General features: G+C 35.0%; 1 protein-coding gene across 1 annotated transcript in view; it reads right to left on the minus strand.

Moving 5' to 3' along the window:
* Positions 1 to 13,884, minus strand: part of LOC117577676 (allatostatin-A receptor) — a 98,802-nt gene that overhangs the window by 11,194 nt on the left and 73,724 nt on the right. Inside the window, exons 5-6 of the mRNA XM_052008688.1 lie at positions 12,936 to 13,031; positions 10,648 to 10,798 (exon numbers count right to left, since the gene is read on the minus strand). Of these exons, the coding sequence (XP_051864648.1) occupies positions 10,648 to 10,798; positions 12,936 to 13,031 (247 nt within the window). The remainder of the gene's footprint in view (positions 1 to 10,647; positions 10,799 to 12,935; positions 13,032 to 13,884) is intronic.

The raw sequence follows: 13,884 nt of genomic DNA on the forward strand, positions 1-13,884 counted from the left end.
CATCACAAATCACTTTAAATTTGCAAAAGTGAAAAGTAAATAAAATATTTCAATCAGCTTTTGTCAACTGTTTAGAATGATTTCAATGTTCCTATAGCAAGCAGCTTTTTATGCACTCATAGCAAGCAGCTTTCTGCTGCGATTAGCATGTTGCCGTTAAAGAAAGTACCAAATGATATAATTATGATGAATATTAAGACATTCGCATCTTGAATTTATGAATTTTTTAAACTTTGCAACAACTTGACTGCTGCAAAGTTTAAAAAATTTATAAATTCAAGATGTGAACGTCTTAATATTCATCATTCATCATCAGCTTTAGACTTTGGTTAATTATTTAAATATCTTGTATATGTGAGTTTTGCAGTAGTTATATATTTTGTGATACTTGCGTTAAAAAAATGCGGCATTCATTTCGCAATGGGATCAATATATGGATAATTAATACCGTTTCGAATATATGGATAATTGAGACCGTTTCGAATTGAATGCATTGAATTTATTTCGGATTTTTACAGTCACCAAAATCACGTAAAATTTGAAGCCTGTCAGCTCTTAACATTTAAGCTGTGCGTTGATAGTTGATCCAGTGAAAGGCAAAGAATTCGATATATAGCGATATATTGAAGCTATACCCTTTAATAGCTGGCTTCAACTCTGAATTATGTGGCACGCACATTTCGATAAGTCAGGCATAAAACTCATTTGAGCCGCGTTAAGTTTCAAGTGGCTTTGAGGCTGGGTGGCATAAAGCTGCCAGCGAAGTGTAAATGATTAAGAGTCAAGTTAGCCAGGGGAAAGGCGTCGTCGGTTTTTTTTTTCATTTTTGGGTGGAAAAACAATAAAACACACTCAATGGCAAAAAAACGCAGAAAAAATAACTACGAACTGAGACTGAGTATGGAATATGGAATGCTGAGGTCGGAGAAGACGTGTAAAACGCAATGAGATGCTTAAGCAAAAAAAAAAAAAAAAGAGAAAAACAAGGTGGGCAAATGTAATGAAACGGAAAGCGGAAAATGAGATGAAACGTTCGACGGAGGCTAAAGGAAATCGCGCATGGCACAATTGTTAATAATAATCGTGAATTGGCAGAGAACAACAACAAGAGTGAGAGAAAGAGAGAGAGAGGAGAGAAAAAGAGATGATGCGCATTCATTCATATGGCAAAATGGCCGAGAGCAACGGAATCGAAATCACTTTGGCTGGATTACGCGCCATGGCCAATGAACATGTCGGGTGTTATCGGCACGCCTCGACGTTGTCCTCGACAATAATCCGCAGTGACATTTGAGCCGGGGTAAAGAGACAGAGAGAGAGAGAGAGAGAGCGAGAGAGAGAGAGAGAGCGAGGCAGCAGTCAGTCAGTCAGTTTGTTGAATATGTGAATGAAACTGTTGCCAATCTCGATTTATTTTTCATTTGTATTTCCTGCATTTTTTTTTTTTTTGGCTGCTGTATTAATTATTGTGTAAATTGCAAAGGGAAGTTGCTTTTGGTATCAACAACAAAAACAACAACGACGATGATGATGAGCTTTATGCTGTTGATGATGACCAAGTTAACGGTAACGAGCAAATGACACAAAAATTTACGACACATTCGAGAATACAATGGATTACGCGTGTCGCTTACATTTTTACCCTGACAGGTTGCATGCCACACACACACACACACACACACTCGCAACATCTTCTCACTCCCCCATAATAAAAAGCATATCTGGCATGACATGAAAAAAACTGTGATACGTTGATAGTCGGCAGCAACTCCACATGTGCTTATTATTATTATGAATCTTTCTTGTGGTTTTTTTTTATATTCAATAAAAATGATATGAACAGTTTTTGGATTCTTTCTTCTTCCTCCTCATCTTTACTGAGCAGATGTTGCCCTCTCTCGTTGTGCTGGATTACATTGTCGAAACTATCGATTATATGGATATTGAATAGCGCTAGGTAACGCTGTCAAAGCTATAGATAAATATTAAACTGGGCTTTTGTTCAGACCATAAGGTAAAATATAAGAAAAATCTCATAAAAAAGTATTGCGCAAATATTTGGAGAGTATTTCAAAATACATAAGAGATACACATAAACACAATTCAGCATTATGTCATTATCAACTAGACTAAAGTGGTCTATTTCAATGAGCATTTGTCAGCTACTTAGTATGATTCTTATGCTCGCATAGCAAGCAGCTTTTGATTTGGGTATCAAATGTTAGGAATGCTTCTTATGCATTCAAAGCAAGCAGCTTTCTGTGTAGATGTGAACTGCAATTAGCATTATGCCAATGTATTCATAGCATGCAGCTTTCTGTTTGGGTGCGAACTTAAAAAAATAACGAACGTTTTTTAGTAAATAAAATAATTCAATGAGTTTTCATCAGCTGCTGCGTATACGTAGCAAGCAGCTTTCGATTTGACAGTCAACTGTTTGGAATGCTTTTTATGCATTCCTAGCAAGCAGATTTTTAGAAATTTCCGATGCTTTCATAGTAAGCAACTTTCTGTTTGGCTGTCAAATGTTTAGAATCATTTTTATGCACTCATAGCAAGCAGCTTTCACTTTGTGTGCTAACTGTGATTAGCATGTTGCCGATGCTTTAATAGCAAGCAGCTTTTGATTTGGGTATCAAATGTTTGGTTTGCTTCTTATGCACTCAAAACAGTTTTCTGTTTAGATGTGAACTGCAATTAGCATTTTGCCAATGCACTCATAGCATGCAGCTTTCTGTTTGGGTGCGAACGTTTCATTAAAATAACTAAAGTTTTTTTTATCATTATTTGTGAAAAGTAAATAAAATGTTTCAATTAGTTTTTGTCAGCTACTGCGTATATGTATATAGGAAGCAGCTTTTGGTTTGATAGTCAACTATTTGGAATGCTTCTTATGCACTCATAGCAAACAGCTTTCTGTTCTTTCTTTGGGTGCGAGCGGATTAGAAATTTCCGATGCTTTCATAGCAAGCAGCTTTCAGTTTGTGTGCTAACTGCGATTAGCATATAGCCGATGCTCTTATAGCAAACAGCTTTCGGTTTGGTTGTCAACTGTTAAGAATCATTCTTATGCTCTCATAGCAAGCAGCTTTCACTTTGTGAGCTAACTGCGATTAGCATGATGTCATTGTTCTCATAGCAACCAGCTTTCGGCTTGACTGTCAACTGTTTAGAATCATTCTTATAGTATGATCTCATAGCAGGCAGCTTTCTGTTTGTGTGCTAACTGTGATTAGCATGTAGCTGATGCTCTCATAGCAGGCAGCTTTCTGCTTGAACATTTCACAAAACTAAATAAAGTTATTAATCATCGGTTGAGAAAAGTAAATGAAATGTGGTAAAAATATGCTTTAATTCTTAAATTTGCTTCATTTTGAAACTTGCCATTGTTCGTGGCAGCAAAATGAGATTAAACAAAACTTGTTTCGTGCCCGGAAATAAATAGGAGTGTGTGCGTTTGTGTGTTGTGTTGTGTTGTGTTGTGTTGCAGCTAATAAAAGTGTGCGAGGAGTCACAGCCATCGCGAACACACACAAGTTGATTAATTTGGCTGAGTGACAGCAGGCGCGACAGTTGCCCTGTTGCTATATGAACAAATCCCAGGCGCAATTTGAGCACGCCAAATATTAACGAGTCGGTCCCCGAGCATCCACCGTCCCGTCCCGTCCCTTTCCCTCTTCTCATCTAGCGCCCCTCCGGCATCCGGAGAAGAAAACTCATAGTCCTACTCACCACTCATATATCATATGGCACACACTTGAGTTTATGGCTTTTTATTGAGCGGCTCATAAAGTTTAAAGGCGCGCGCGTTGAAAAAGTTTTCGCCAACAAGTTTTGTCGCCTACTGTCAAGTTTTATTTATGACACGCCCTCCACCATTTACCCCTCCCTCTTCTGCCACAGCTTCCACTTACAATCTGAGAGACAAAAGCATTGCCCATTCCATTTTCACAGTGTACTAAAATTTCATTGCTTCCATTCATTGTATCTGCAGTAACTTTTTTTCTTCTCGAAATGCTGAAAATCGTCCAGCGAAACGTTTCAAACTTAATAGATAGTTAAAGCTCTGGCGAATGGCCTACATCCATTTGTTTCTGTTCAGGATCATCAATTTTGAAAAGCAATCACAATTTAACAGAACAAAAAAAAAAAAAAAATAAAGAGAGAGAAAGAAAAGAAATCTGTGCTAATCAGTTGGCATGAAAATAAATTTCACTTTCTAAACAATAAATTGTGTTTTGTTTTTGTTATCGAAGCGTCTGAATGAAAATTGTCAAATTATGCAGTTCTTTTCCGCCGTTTAGTTTTCTGAGAACTTATTTTATGGCAACGTTCAAACTTTTCTTCAAATTGCATTAGGCTATGAATAAATTGTGTGCTGCTTAAAGCTTTGGAAAAACAAAAGCGAAAAGGTTGCTGCTAGTTTTGTAAAAGTTGAAATTGTTTTCTCATACAATAACAAAGCAGTTTTATACGCAGATATATTATTACTTTATTTATTTATGCAATCTTAATTACGCTCTTAAAGCGTATCAAAATACCGCAAACTTTCTGCTCGTATTTATTTTTCAATGAACAGTCGAATGAGCTTGAAATTTGACCTTAAGTGCATATTTATTTTACGTATTTTATTTGCAATAGTTTGTTTATTCAAATGGAAAATTAAACAAGTAATTCAAGCAGCATATGTTAATCAATTTAAGCAACTGCGAGTTTTCCCTCTTTGAAACAATTTTTGAAGGTCTCATTCAAGGGTTTCGACAACAAGAAGAAGCTTTAAGAATAAGTGAACTTTAATGCGAGAGAGAAACTAAAACTTGTGATTCTGAAAGCGACTTGAAGAGCAAGCTTTTGTTTTTGGTGCCGTGTCGTTTATTTTATTATTTATTTACGATGACAACAACAGTTTTGTTGCCCTTCGAGTTCACTGTTTTTGCCGTCTATTTTAGTTGTTTTTCTATGTGTGCGAGAGGCGTCAAAAGTTTGATCCATTTTTATGTGCGGCCGAACAATAAAATGAAGCGCCAAATTAACCAGCGAAATGCTCGATTGTTTGTCAACAGACAACACACCAGCACAGACAACAAACAACAGACAAGAGACAACGCGACAAGAGACGGATGGAGGGACGGAAAAGACAGCCAACGACAACCACAATGAAAATGAAAACGAAAACGAATGCGAACCGAAAAACAGACAACAACAACAGCAGCAACAGCAGCAATTGTTGTATATTGGAACATGACAATGACATTTGGCTGCCCAAACCGAATAAGCGACGAAACCAAATAAAAGATTCAACTATAGCACAGTTTTTGTGGCTCCATCATGTGGAGTTGCATTAAATACCCTGCAACAGAGCATGAAAGGTATTTTGAAATACTCAATCAAAAATGTTTAATCAATAAACAGGTGTTAAAAAAACAAATTTGCTATTCTAAATCATTGAAAAAGCTACAAACTGTGTTTACTAGGCGTATGCGTAATATGTGATAGCTCTCTACGCTCTCTAAATTAAAGTTTTCTGTTGCAATCAAAGCTTTTTTCGGATATGTAGAGCAATAAATGTGATATAAAATCATGTTCTTTTCAAATTAATTTAATAAACTGCAAGTTGTAGTTACTAGGCGTATGCGTGATATAAAAGAACACTTCATAAATTTAAAAAGTTTTTTGCTACAATCAATGCAATTTTAGAACACGGCTTAATAAAGCAATAAATCATAGAAAACACATTTCCTTTTTAAATTAATTGAAAAAAACTGCTGCAGTTACTAGGCGTATGCGTAATATATAAATATGTACGATAATCAGGAAGACTTTCCTAACCATCATAGAAAATGTTATTCGCACAACGACAGAGAGAAACAATAATTTTCCTTTCCAAATAATTTCAACAGATAATTTCAAGTTGTAGTTACTAGGCGTATGCGTAATATAAAAACAGAAGAATTTATAATAATGATAAAAGGATTTTCTTTACAATCAAAACAAGAGTTGTCGATCAATAAGAGAGAGTCAGAGAAACAACAACTTTAATTTAAAAATAATTGAAGTAGATGTTGTGGTTACTAGGCGTATGCGTAATATAAAAATTGGATATTAAAAGAAACTTAAGTAATCCAACTTTATGGTATTGTATGTTAACCGCACAATGAGTGAGAGAAGCAATAACTTTCCTTTCTAAATAATTTCAATGAATAATTTAATGTTGTAGTTACTAGGCGTATGCGTAATATAAAAATTGGATATTAAAGAACCTTCAAAACTTAAGGAATCACACTTTAGGATATGTTAGACGCACAATGAGTGAGAGAAACAATAACTTTCCTTTCTAAACACTAGGCGTATGTGTAATATGCAAATGCTTGGTAATTATTAATAAAGATGATTTTCGTTCGAATCAGAACTAGAGTAATTCAATTGTAGGATATGTGGTAGTCGAGCAATGTGTGAGTATGCGTTACCAGCTGCGATTTATGTACAAATACATCACATACATATGTCTGTCTGTATGTTTATCGATCCAGTTTCAGTCGTGTGCCCTTGGTTCAAGCCTAACCATGGAATGAAGCTGTGTAAAATGCTTGTTCGGTATGAGAAGCATTAGAAGCGAGCGCCACAAGTGCAAATTAGCACACAGTGCAAAAGAGAGAAAGAGAGAGAGAGAGAGAGAGGAACAAACATGGAAGAAGACAGACAGAAACATGCAGTCAGTGGGTCATCTCCATTGTTATTGTTATTGGGATAGAAAACGCTCATTCATTGGGCCACAAGTGCGGGTTCCTGTGTAACATCCTTCCGCCGTGGAATTGCTCTGTCACGCCACAGCGCGTCGTTGTCCTGCCACACACACACACATACCTTTATGTACACATACAAACACACATACACACACACACACACACACAAACATGTGTGTTAGTATATAAACCTAACTGTCGCCTGCTCGAAGCAAAGGTGATAAGAGCTCTTCATGCTGCCTGACTGCACCCATCTCTCTCTCTCTCTCTCTCTCTATCTCTTTTTCTTTCTCTATCTCTCTTTGCTTTGAAAGGGGACTTTTCAAACATCCAGAAACCAGAAACATGCTGATCTGGGGAGTGAGCTAATACTGTAAACTACTCAGTTTAATAAAAAACAAGAAGTCTAATATCTGTTAAAAATTTAGATGTAATGCAGCACAAAAAGCAGTTTCACTTTAGCACAGAACTAGAATTAAAGGAGAAGCTAGCTAAAGTAAGGAGAGTATATATTTTCAAATACAAATTTACAAAAACTATTGAAACAAATGCTAACGATATGCAAAACCCGAAGGATGAAGAAGTATTATATAAAAAAAGTAATTGGGATAATGAAAATAAACTATAATAATCCACAAAGTAAATAAACCATATGAATGAATAAACGTTGAAAATATAAATATTAAACAATTATATATTAATAATATATATGTTATATGTATATAAAATGAAAGGCCTTTGCAGCCAGTGCCTTGAAAATAAGTAAGAGTTAATTTAAATTGATTCGAACTATTATAAATAAAACGGAAGTACTGAAAAGAACTAAAAAGAAATACATAAATTAACCAAACATACAAAAAATCAAATTTAAATTTATTTTTCTTTAAGCTTTTAAATTAAGTTATGAATACTGAAATTAATTAAAGCACATTAGCCGATGAGACGTTTGACTCGCATAAATCGTATAAATAACAAAAGAAAAAAAAAAAAAATAAAATACAACGTTCATGCAATTTAAATAACTTACTCATCGATAACAAAAAATTGTAAATAAAATATGAAAATATAAAATGAAAATGTTGTCACCAAAGAGATTTTATGTTTTCAAAAACACACATAAAAATAAAAAAAAGTTTGTGTTTTAATGCTTTAGAAAATTGCGAAGACTTTTTGCAGCAACAGAAAGAATTTACCAAAAATATATAAATGTAAACTAAACACTATAAATAGAAAGAATAAAATTATTCCCAAAAACAATAAGCAAACAAAATGAAAAACAATAAAAATAATAAAAAACAAGTAAGAAAGTTACAGTCGAGTGTGCTCGACTGAGATACCCGCTACCCATTTTTAATAAAGGCAAAATATTGCGGTATCATTTTCAAAATATACCGAAAATACTAAAAAAAAATACTAAAAATATACCAAATGGTATGTTTGGTATATCGATATAGTGCAGCATTTAAAATATACCATAGACGGCACAATATACCAGATTGTCGGCCAAAGCAACTAAGAGCCCTAGTAAGTAGGCGTTTTTGCCCATACAAAAGTATTTCTTTAATAACTTCGACAATTTTTATGTGATCGCAACCAAAGGAATCATAACTACTATAGTAATTATTGTATATACCAAAATTTGCAACTCTAGCTTTAAAATTAGGCTTGTTATTCGATTTTTTTGATTTGCGGGGGCGGAAGTGGGCGTGGCAAAAATTTGAAACAAACTTGATCTGCGTGCAAACATAACAAATGCTGTCGTAAAAAAATTATAGCTCTATCTCTTATAGTCTCTGAGATCCAGTGTTTCATATGGACGGACGGACAGACGGACATGGCTAGATCGTCTCGGCTGTTGACGCTGATCAAGAATATATATACTTTATAGGGTCGGAGATGCCTCGATCTACCTGCTACATACATTTCCTGTCGGCACAAAGTTATAATACCCTTCTACCCTATGGGTAGCGGGTATAAAAAATATAAATAAGAAATCAAAACAAATTCGAATAATTAATAATAGAATTGAAACAATTTTCGTATTTTGCTGTAAATCTTATCAAACTTACAGACCAAATGTAAGTTTGATAAGATTTACACGAAAATTGTTTTGCTAAGATTTTCAGCAACATAAATAAAGAGTAAATGTATGGAATTTACTTAATATTCATATTAGAGAACTACTTGAGCTAGTTCTGCGCAATTGGAGTACAATCAAAGTTCTGCAGATGAGTTCACATGGTTATGCAATGCGGAGATGTGGAGAGTACAAAGAAGAGCACAAAATCTAATATACGAGTGAAAAAACAAAGCAGCAACAGCAGCAGCGCTTAACTGTTTCATCGCAATGCGATGCGATGCGATGCATTGCGATGGCTTTGGCAGAGGTCTGAGTAATACACACAACACATTGTTGTTGGCATGCGTTGAACTGGAATGCAAGTTAATTGCAAAATATGCACAACAATTTAGTTCTCCTCCTAGGAGAGGGGGAGGGGGAGAAGGGGCAACCAGCATTATTATCTCGTACACGGAATTGTCTGACTTCGTCTCTGACTCGCTGATTTCAAGGGGGAAGCCAAAGTGGATGATGATGTCTGTCTGTCTGTCTTTTTGTCCAAAGCGAACTGCAAGTCTGTTGCTAATACTACCGCATATTTGGTGTGCACAGTGTGCTCTACATATGCACACCTAACTTCCTCTCTCTCTATCTCTGTTTTTCTTTGCTATTTGCTCTTAACAAAGCAACAACAGCAATAAGGAAATGTTGTGTGGGTGTGTGTGTGTGCTGCTTGCACAGTGACTTCAATTTGACATTGCATAAATCACGCAAAATAAACTGATTCCATTCGATTTGCAAAATGCATTGGAGAAAGTTTTCACCACTGTGCGTGTGAGACACAAGAATAAACTATTTTACAAAGCAGAAAGAACTGGACAAGTTTACTTTCATTATTCTTTTTTGTTTAGTTGTTCTATTTCGTTTTTTCGGATTAAAGAATAATCATTTTAAAATAAACCCAAAGTAGATCTTGAGTTATCAAAGCAAGAATGTCAAATAACTAATTAAATATGATGGCAAATGAATGTTAAACGCAATCAAATAATGAACAATGTAGGGAACAAATTTAAACAATCTAGTTTATTGATTAGAAATGAACAAAAGAACTTATTTCGAGCTTATTTATTTAAAGAACAAACCAAATATTAATGAAAATGAATTATGAACGAAATAGAGCAAATAACATTGTTGGGAATAAAACCGATTGACCGAAAGAAACGAATAAAACGAATCAATTCACTGAATTTAGTGATCTTTATTTATGAAAGCGCAGTTCAAGATTTTAGTCACTTTGGTGACACTGTGCAGTTTGGCGACATGGCAACTTTGGCTTGTCTCCAATCCTAGTGCAACGTTGTCAGCGTTATCCTTGTTGTGTTCATCACACGGTGTCGTCTGTTGTCTGTTGCTGTCTCCTCAGTTTGTTAAGTAGCAAATATATTGCAAGCTGCCTTCAGCGTTGCAAAATATGAGTTTACGCCCAACAATAAGCGACACTCAGATGGAATACAAGTAAAGTATATACAGAATATATATTTATATGTATGTGTGTGTTTGTGTGTGCATATTGTCGGTACATGTGTCGCCTTTTCGAGTAGACGTCACTTAAGCCACCATTTCGCAATTTCACACAATTTACATGGAAGTGTCACTGTGTCTGTGTGAGAGTGTGTTTGAGAGTGTGAGTGTCGCGCTTCAGTGACAAATTTGGCGACGAGGCATGAATAATGTACGCACATTAATCAGACAATGTGAATGACAGTATATATGTGTGTGTGTAGTATACATGTTTATGCATGCAGATTAGAGGCCACAAAACGCGCAATCAATTGCTTGACTTACCTGAAAGCCAACCAGACTCCAGATCTCCTCCTCGGATGAGAAAACACAAGCGGTGCCAGCGCGTCCATGATACTGATAGATTCGCACCGAATGCGACAGTGCCACAGGTATCGCTGTTGTCACAATTGTTATCCACGCGAACATGATGGCCCTGCGAATACGAATGAGAAAGTGGATGAGAAAGTGAATGGGAGAGTGAAAGCACATGCAAATGCTGCACAATCAACAATACTAATCAAGTTGTCAACGCGTCGTATACTGATTATTGTTGCAAGAACACACAGATAATATGTGTAACAACTAATATTATGCCTATTACATTCATATGTCATTGGTAGATACGCAACTCTACGATAGTATCAATAGTTCCCTACAGGCCTTTTTGAAGTAAGTCTCTCTTAACTTTACATACTTTGGAATACATCAATACTCGTAATACTATGAATTATACAAATAAGTTTAAATATTATTGATCTGGCAAAATTATTCAATTAACAGTGCTAATCAAGTTGTCAACGCGTCGTATACTGATTATTGTTAAAAGAACACACAGATAATATAACAAATAATATTATGCCATCTATCAACTCTACAATAGTATGAATTAGTCTTTAGTTTTTTAAGTTAGTCTCTCTTAACTGAATGCACCTACTTTACAAACTTTGTATTACATAAATTATACTATGAATTATACAAATAAGCTTAAATAAGATCGATCTGACAACATTATTTAATTAACAGTGCTAATCAAGTTGTCAACGCGTCGTATACTGATTATTTTTGCAAGAACACCCTTAAGTAATAAAAATAGTGGAAGACTATGCCTTGTACACTTATGTTATTTATATGTTATGTTGGAAAAAATACATATTTGAATATTATATTATATTATTAATCTGGCAACAATACTTAATTTACTGTCCTAATCAAGTTGTCAATATATACACAAACAATTAATGTAACAAGTAATAATAATAGTGAAAGACTATGCCTAGCACATTCATATGTTATTGTTGGATATGTAATATCTGGCAACTTTGTTAGTGTTCATCTGGGAACACTGTCGATAAGTATCGATAGTTCGATACATTCCTCTTTAAAGCTAGTCTCTCTCTTAACTGAATGCTAGTACTTTATATAGTTTACATTAATATAATTCTGAATTATTTAAATTAAACACTTATTAATTAAGTTTAAATACTACCGATCTGATAAAATGAATTAATTAACATTGCTCTGAAAGTACTCTCATATTTTTTAAATAATTATATTAGATTTCTTTTTGCATTTGTTGATCTTGAATAAGGGAAAACCAAATATGCAAATGAACAACTCGAAATGATTAGCTTTCTTAGGTAGACTTCGATTTCGAGAGGTATAAATTAATGAAGTGGTTTTATTTAGTACTTAAATAAATATAATATACCATTTATTCGCATTTCATATGTTTCAAATTGCTGCAGCAACAAGAACTAACATATTTGATTAGCTGAAAACTTAAAAATGACACAACTCTTTAAAAATCTCCACAAACAGAATTTACTTAAAAGAGGCTAATAATAATATGTTTTTTTTCTTCACTTTAAATAGCTTTACAAGCGAAATTTTCGCCAGAGAAACTAAAAAGTGAAGAATAAAAATACAGAATTCAAATAGAAATAAAATCTCTTGTTTTTGAGAGTAAAAAAATGTGTGTAAATTTGCGGAAAGATTATTTGTTAACTGGACTTTAAGCAAACTCGAAAAACTAATGTTGAAACTGGGATGTGTGTAATCGGAGGCAAAATTGGTTGAGCTTAAGTAAGAATAAGAGTAAGAGCATAAGAGTTAAGTTCAATATTTGTCTTGCTCTGGGTACAAAGTAAATTTTCATCTCAATTTCTATTTGCGTAGGTTAAAGTGGCATCTGCAGATACATTTACCGTTTTCCCATTTCACAATTTTCACAATTTCGAGCCTGCACTTAACCTGAGGCAATCGGAGAAGCACACACACACACACACACACACACACACACGTAGAGAACGAGCTAAGTTTGATGAGTGTGTGGCACTTTAAATGATGCCCAAGTGCACATGTGTAACAATGGGTGTTGGTTAAGCCAAGTCAAAACAGGCCAGTGCAGGCTCTAGCTTTGGCTCAGGCTCAGGCTCATGCTCAAACCAGGCCAATGGCGTTTGGGCCAGGACGTAACTAATTGACGTAATTACAAGTACATGGTACAAGTGTATGCGAGTATGTGTGTGTATGAGAGAAGTGAACAGTTGTGCAACAACATCGTTACTTACAGCGTGGCATTGCGCTCGGTGCGAAGGGACATGCTTGTTACGGGATGCACAACGGCCAGGAAACGATCGAAGGACATCAGTACGAGGGTGTAGACACTGAAAGCAAGCAAGCAAATAGTAGTAAGTAAGTAACTAAGGATATTGCATTGAATACACTGAAAATCACAGATTAATTTCCAAAATCAAGAACATTCGTCTTAAACATTTTTTTCTTCACATAAGAACACTTTGAGAAGAAGCTCTTAAAATTGCGTTCATTTGCCAAATTCTTAAAATAAGACCAAAACATGTAAGAAAGCTATAGTGAAGTGTGCTCGACTGTGCCCGCTACACATTTTGAATAAAAGCAATATTTTTTGCGGTATTATTCTCAAAATATACCAAATATACTGCAAAAATACTGAAAATATACCAAATGGTATATCGATATAGTACCGCATTCAAAATATACCATAGACGGCACAATATACCAGATTGTCATCCAAAGCAACTCAGACCCCTAGTAAGTAGGCGATTTTGTATTTCAAAAATATTTCTTTAATAACTTCGACAATTTGTATCTGATCACAACCAAATTTTCAGAAATCATAACTACTATAGTTATTACTGTATATGCCAGAATTCGTAACTCTAGCTTTAAAATTACGCTTGTTATTCGATTTTTTTTTATTTGCAGGGGCGAAAGGGGGCGTGGCAAAAATTTGAAACAATCTTGATTTGCGTGCAAACATAACAAATGCTGTCGAAAAAATTATAGTTCTATCTCTTATAGTCTCTGATATCTAGGTGTTCATACGGACGGACGGACAGATGGACATGGCTATATCGTCTCGGCTGTTGACGCTGATCAAGAATATATATACTTTATAGGGTCGGAGATGCGTCGTTCTACCTGTTACATACATTTCCTGCCGGCACAAAGTTATAATACCCTTCTACCCTATGGGTA

The sequence above is a fragment of the Drosophila albomicans genome, chromosome X (genome assembly GCF_009650485.2).
Source record: "Drosophila albomicans strain 15112-1751.03 chromosome X, ASM965048v2, whole genome shotgun sequence".
Taxonomy (NCBI): Eukaryota; Metazoa; Arthropoda; class Insecta; order Diptera; family Drosophilidae; genus Drosophila; species Drosophila albomicans.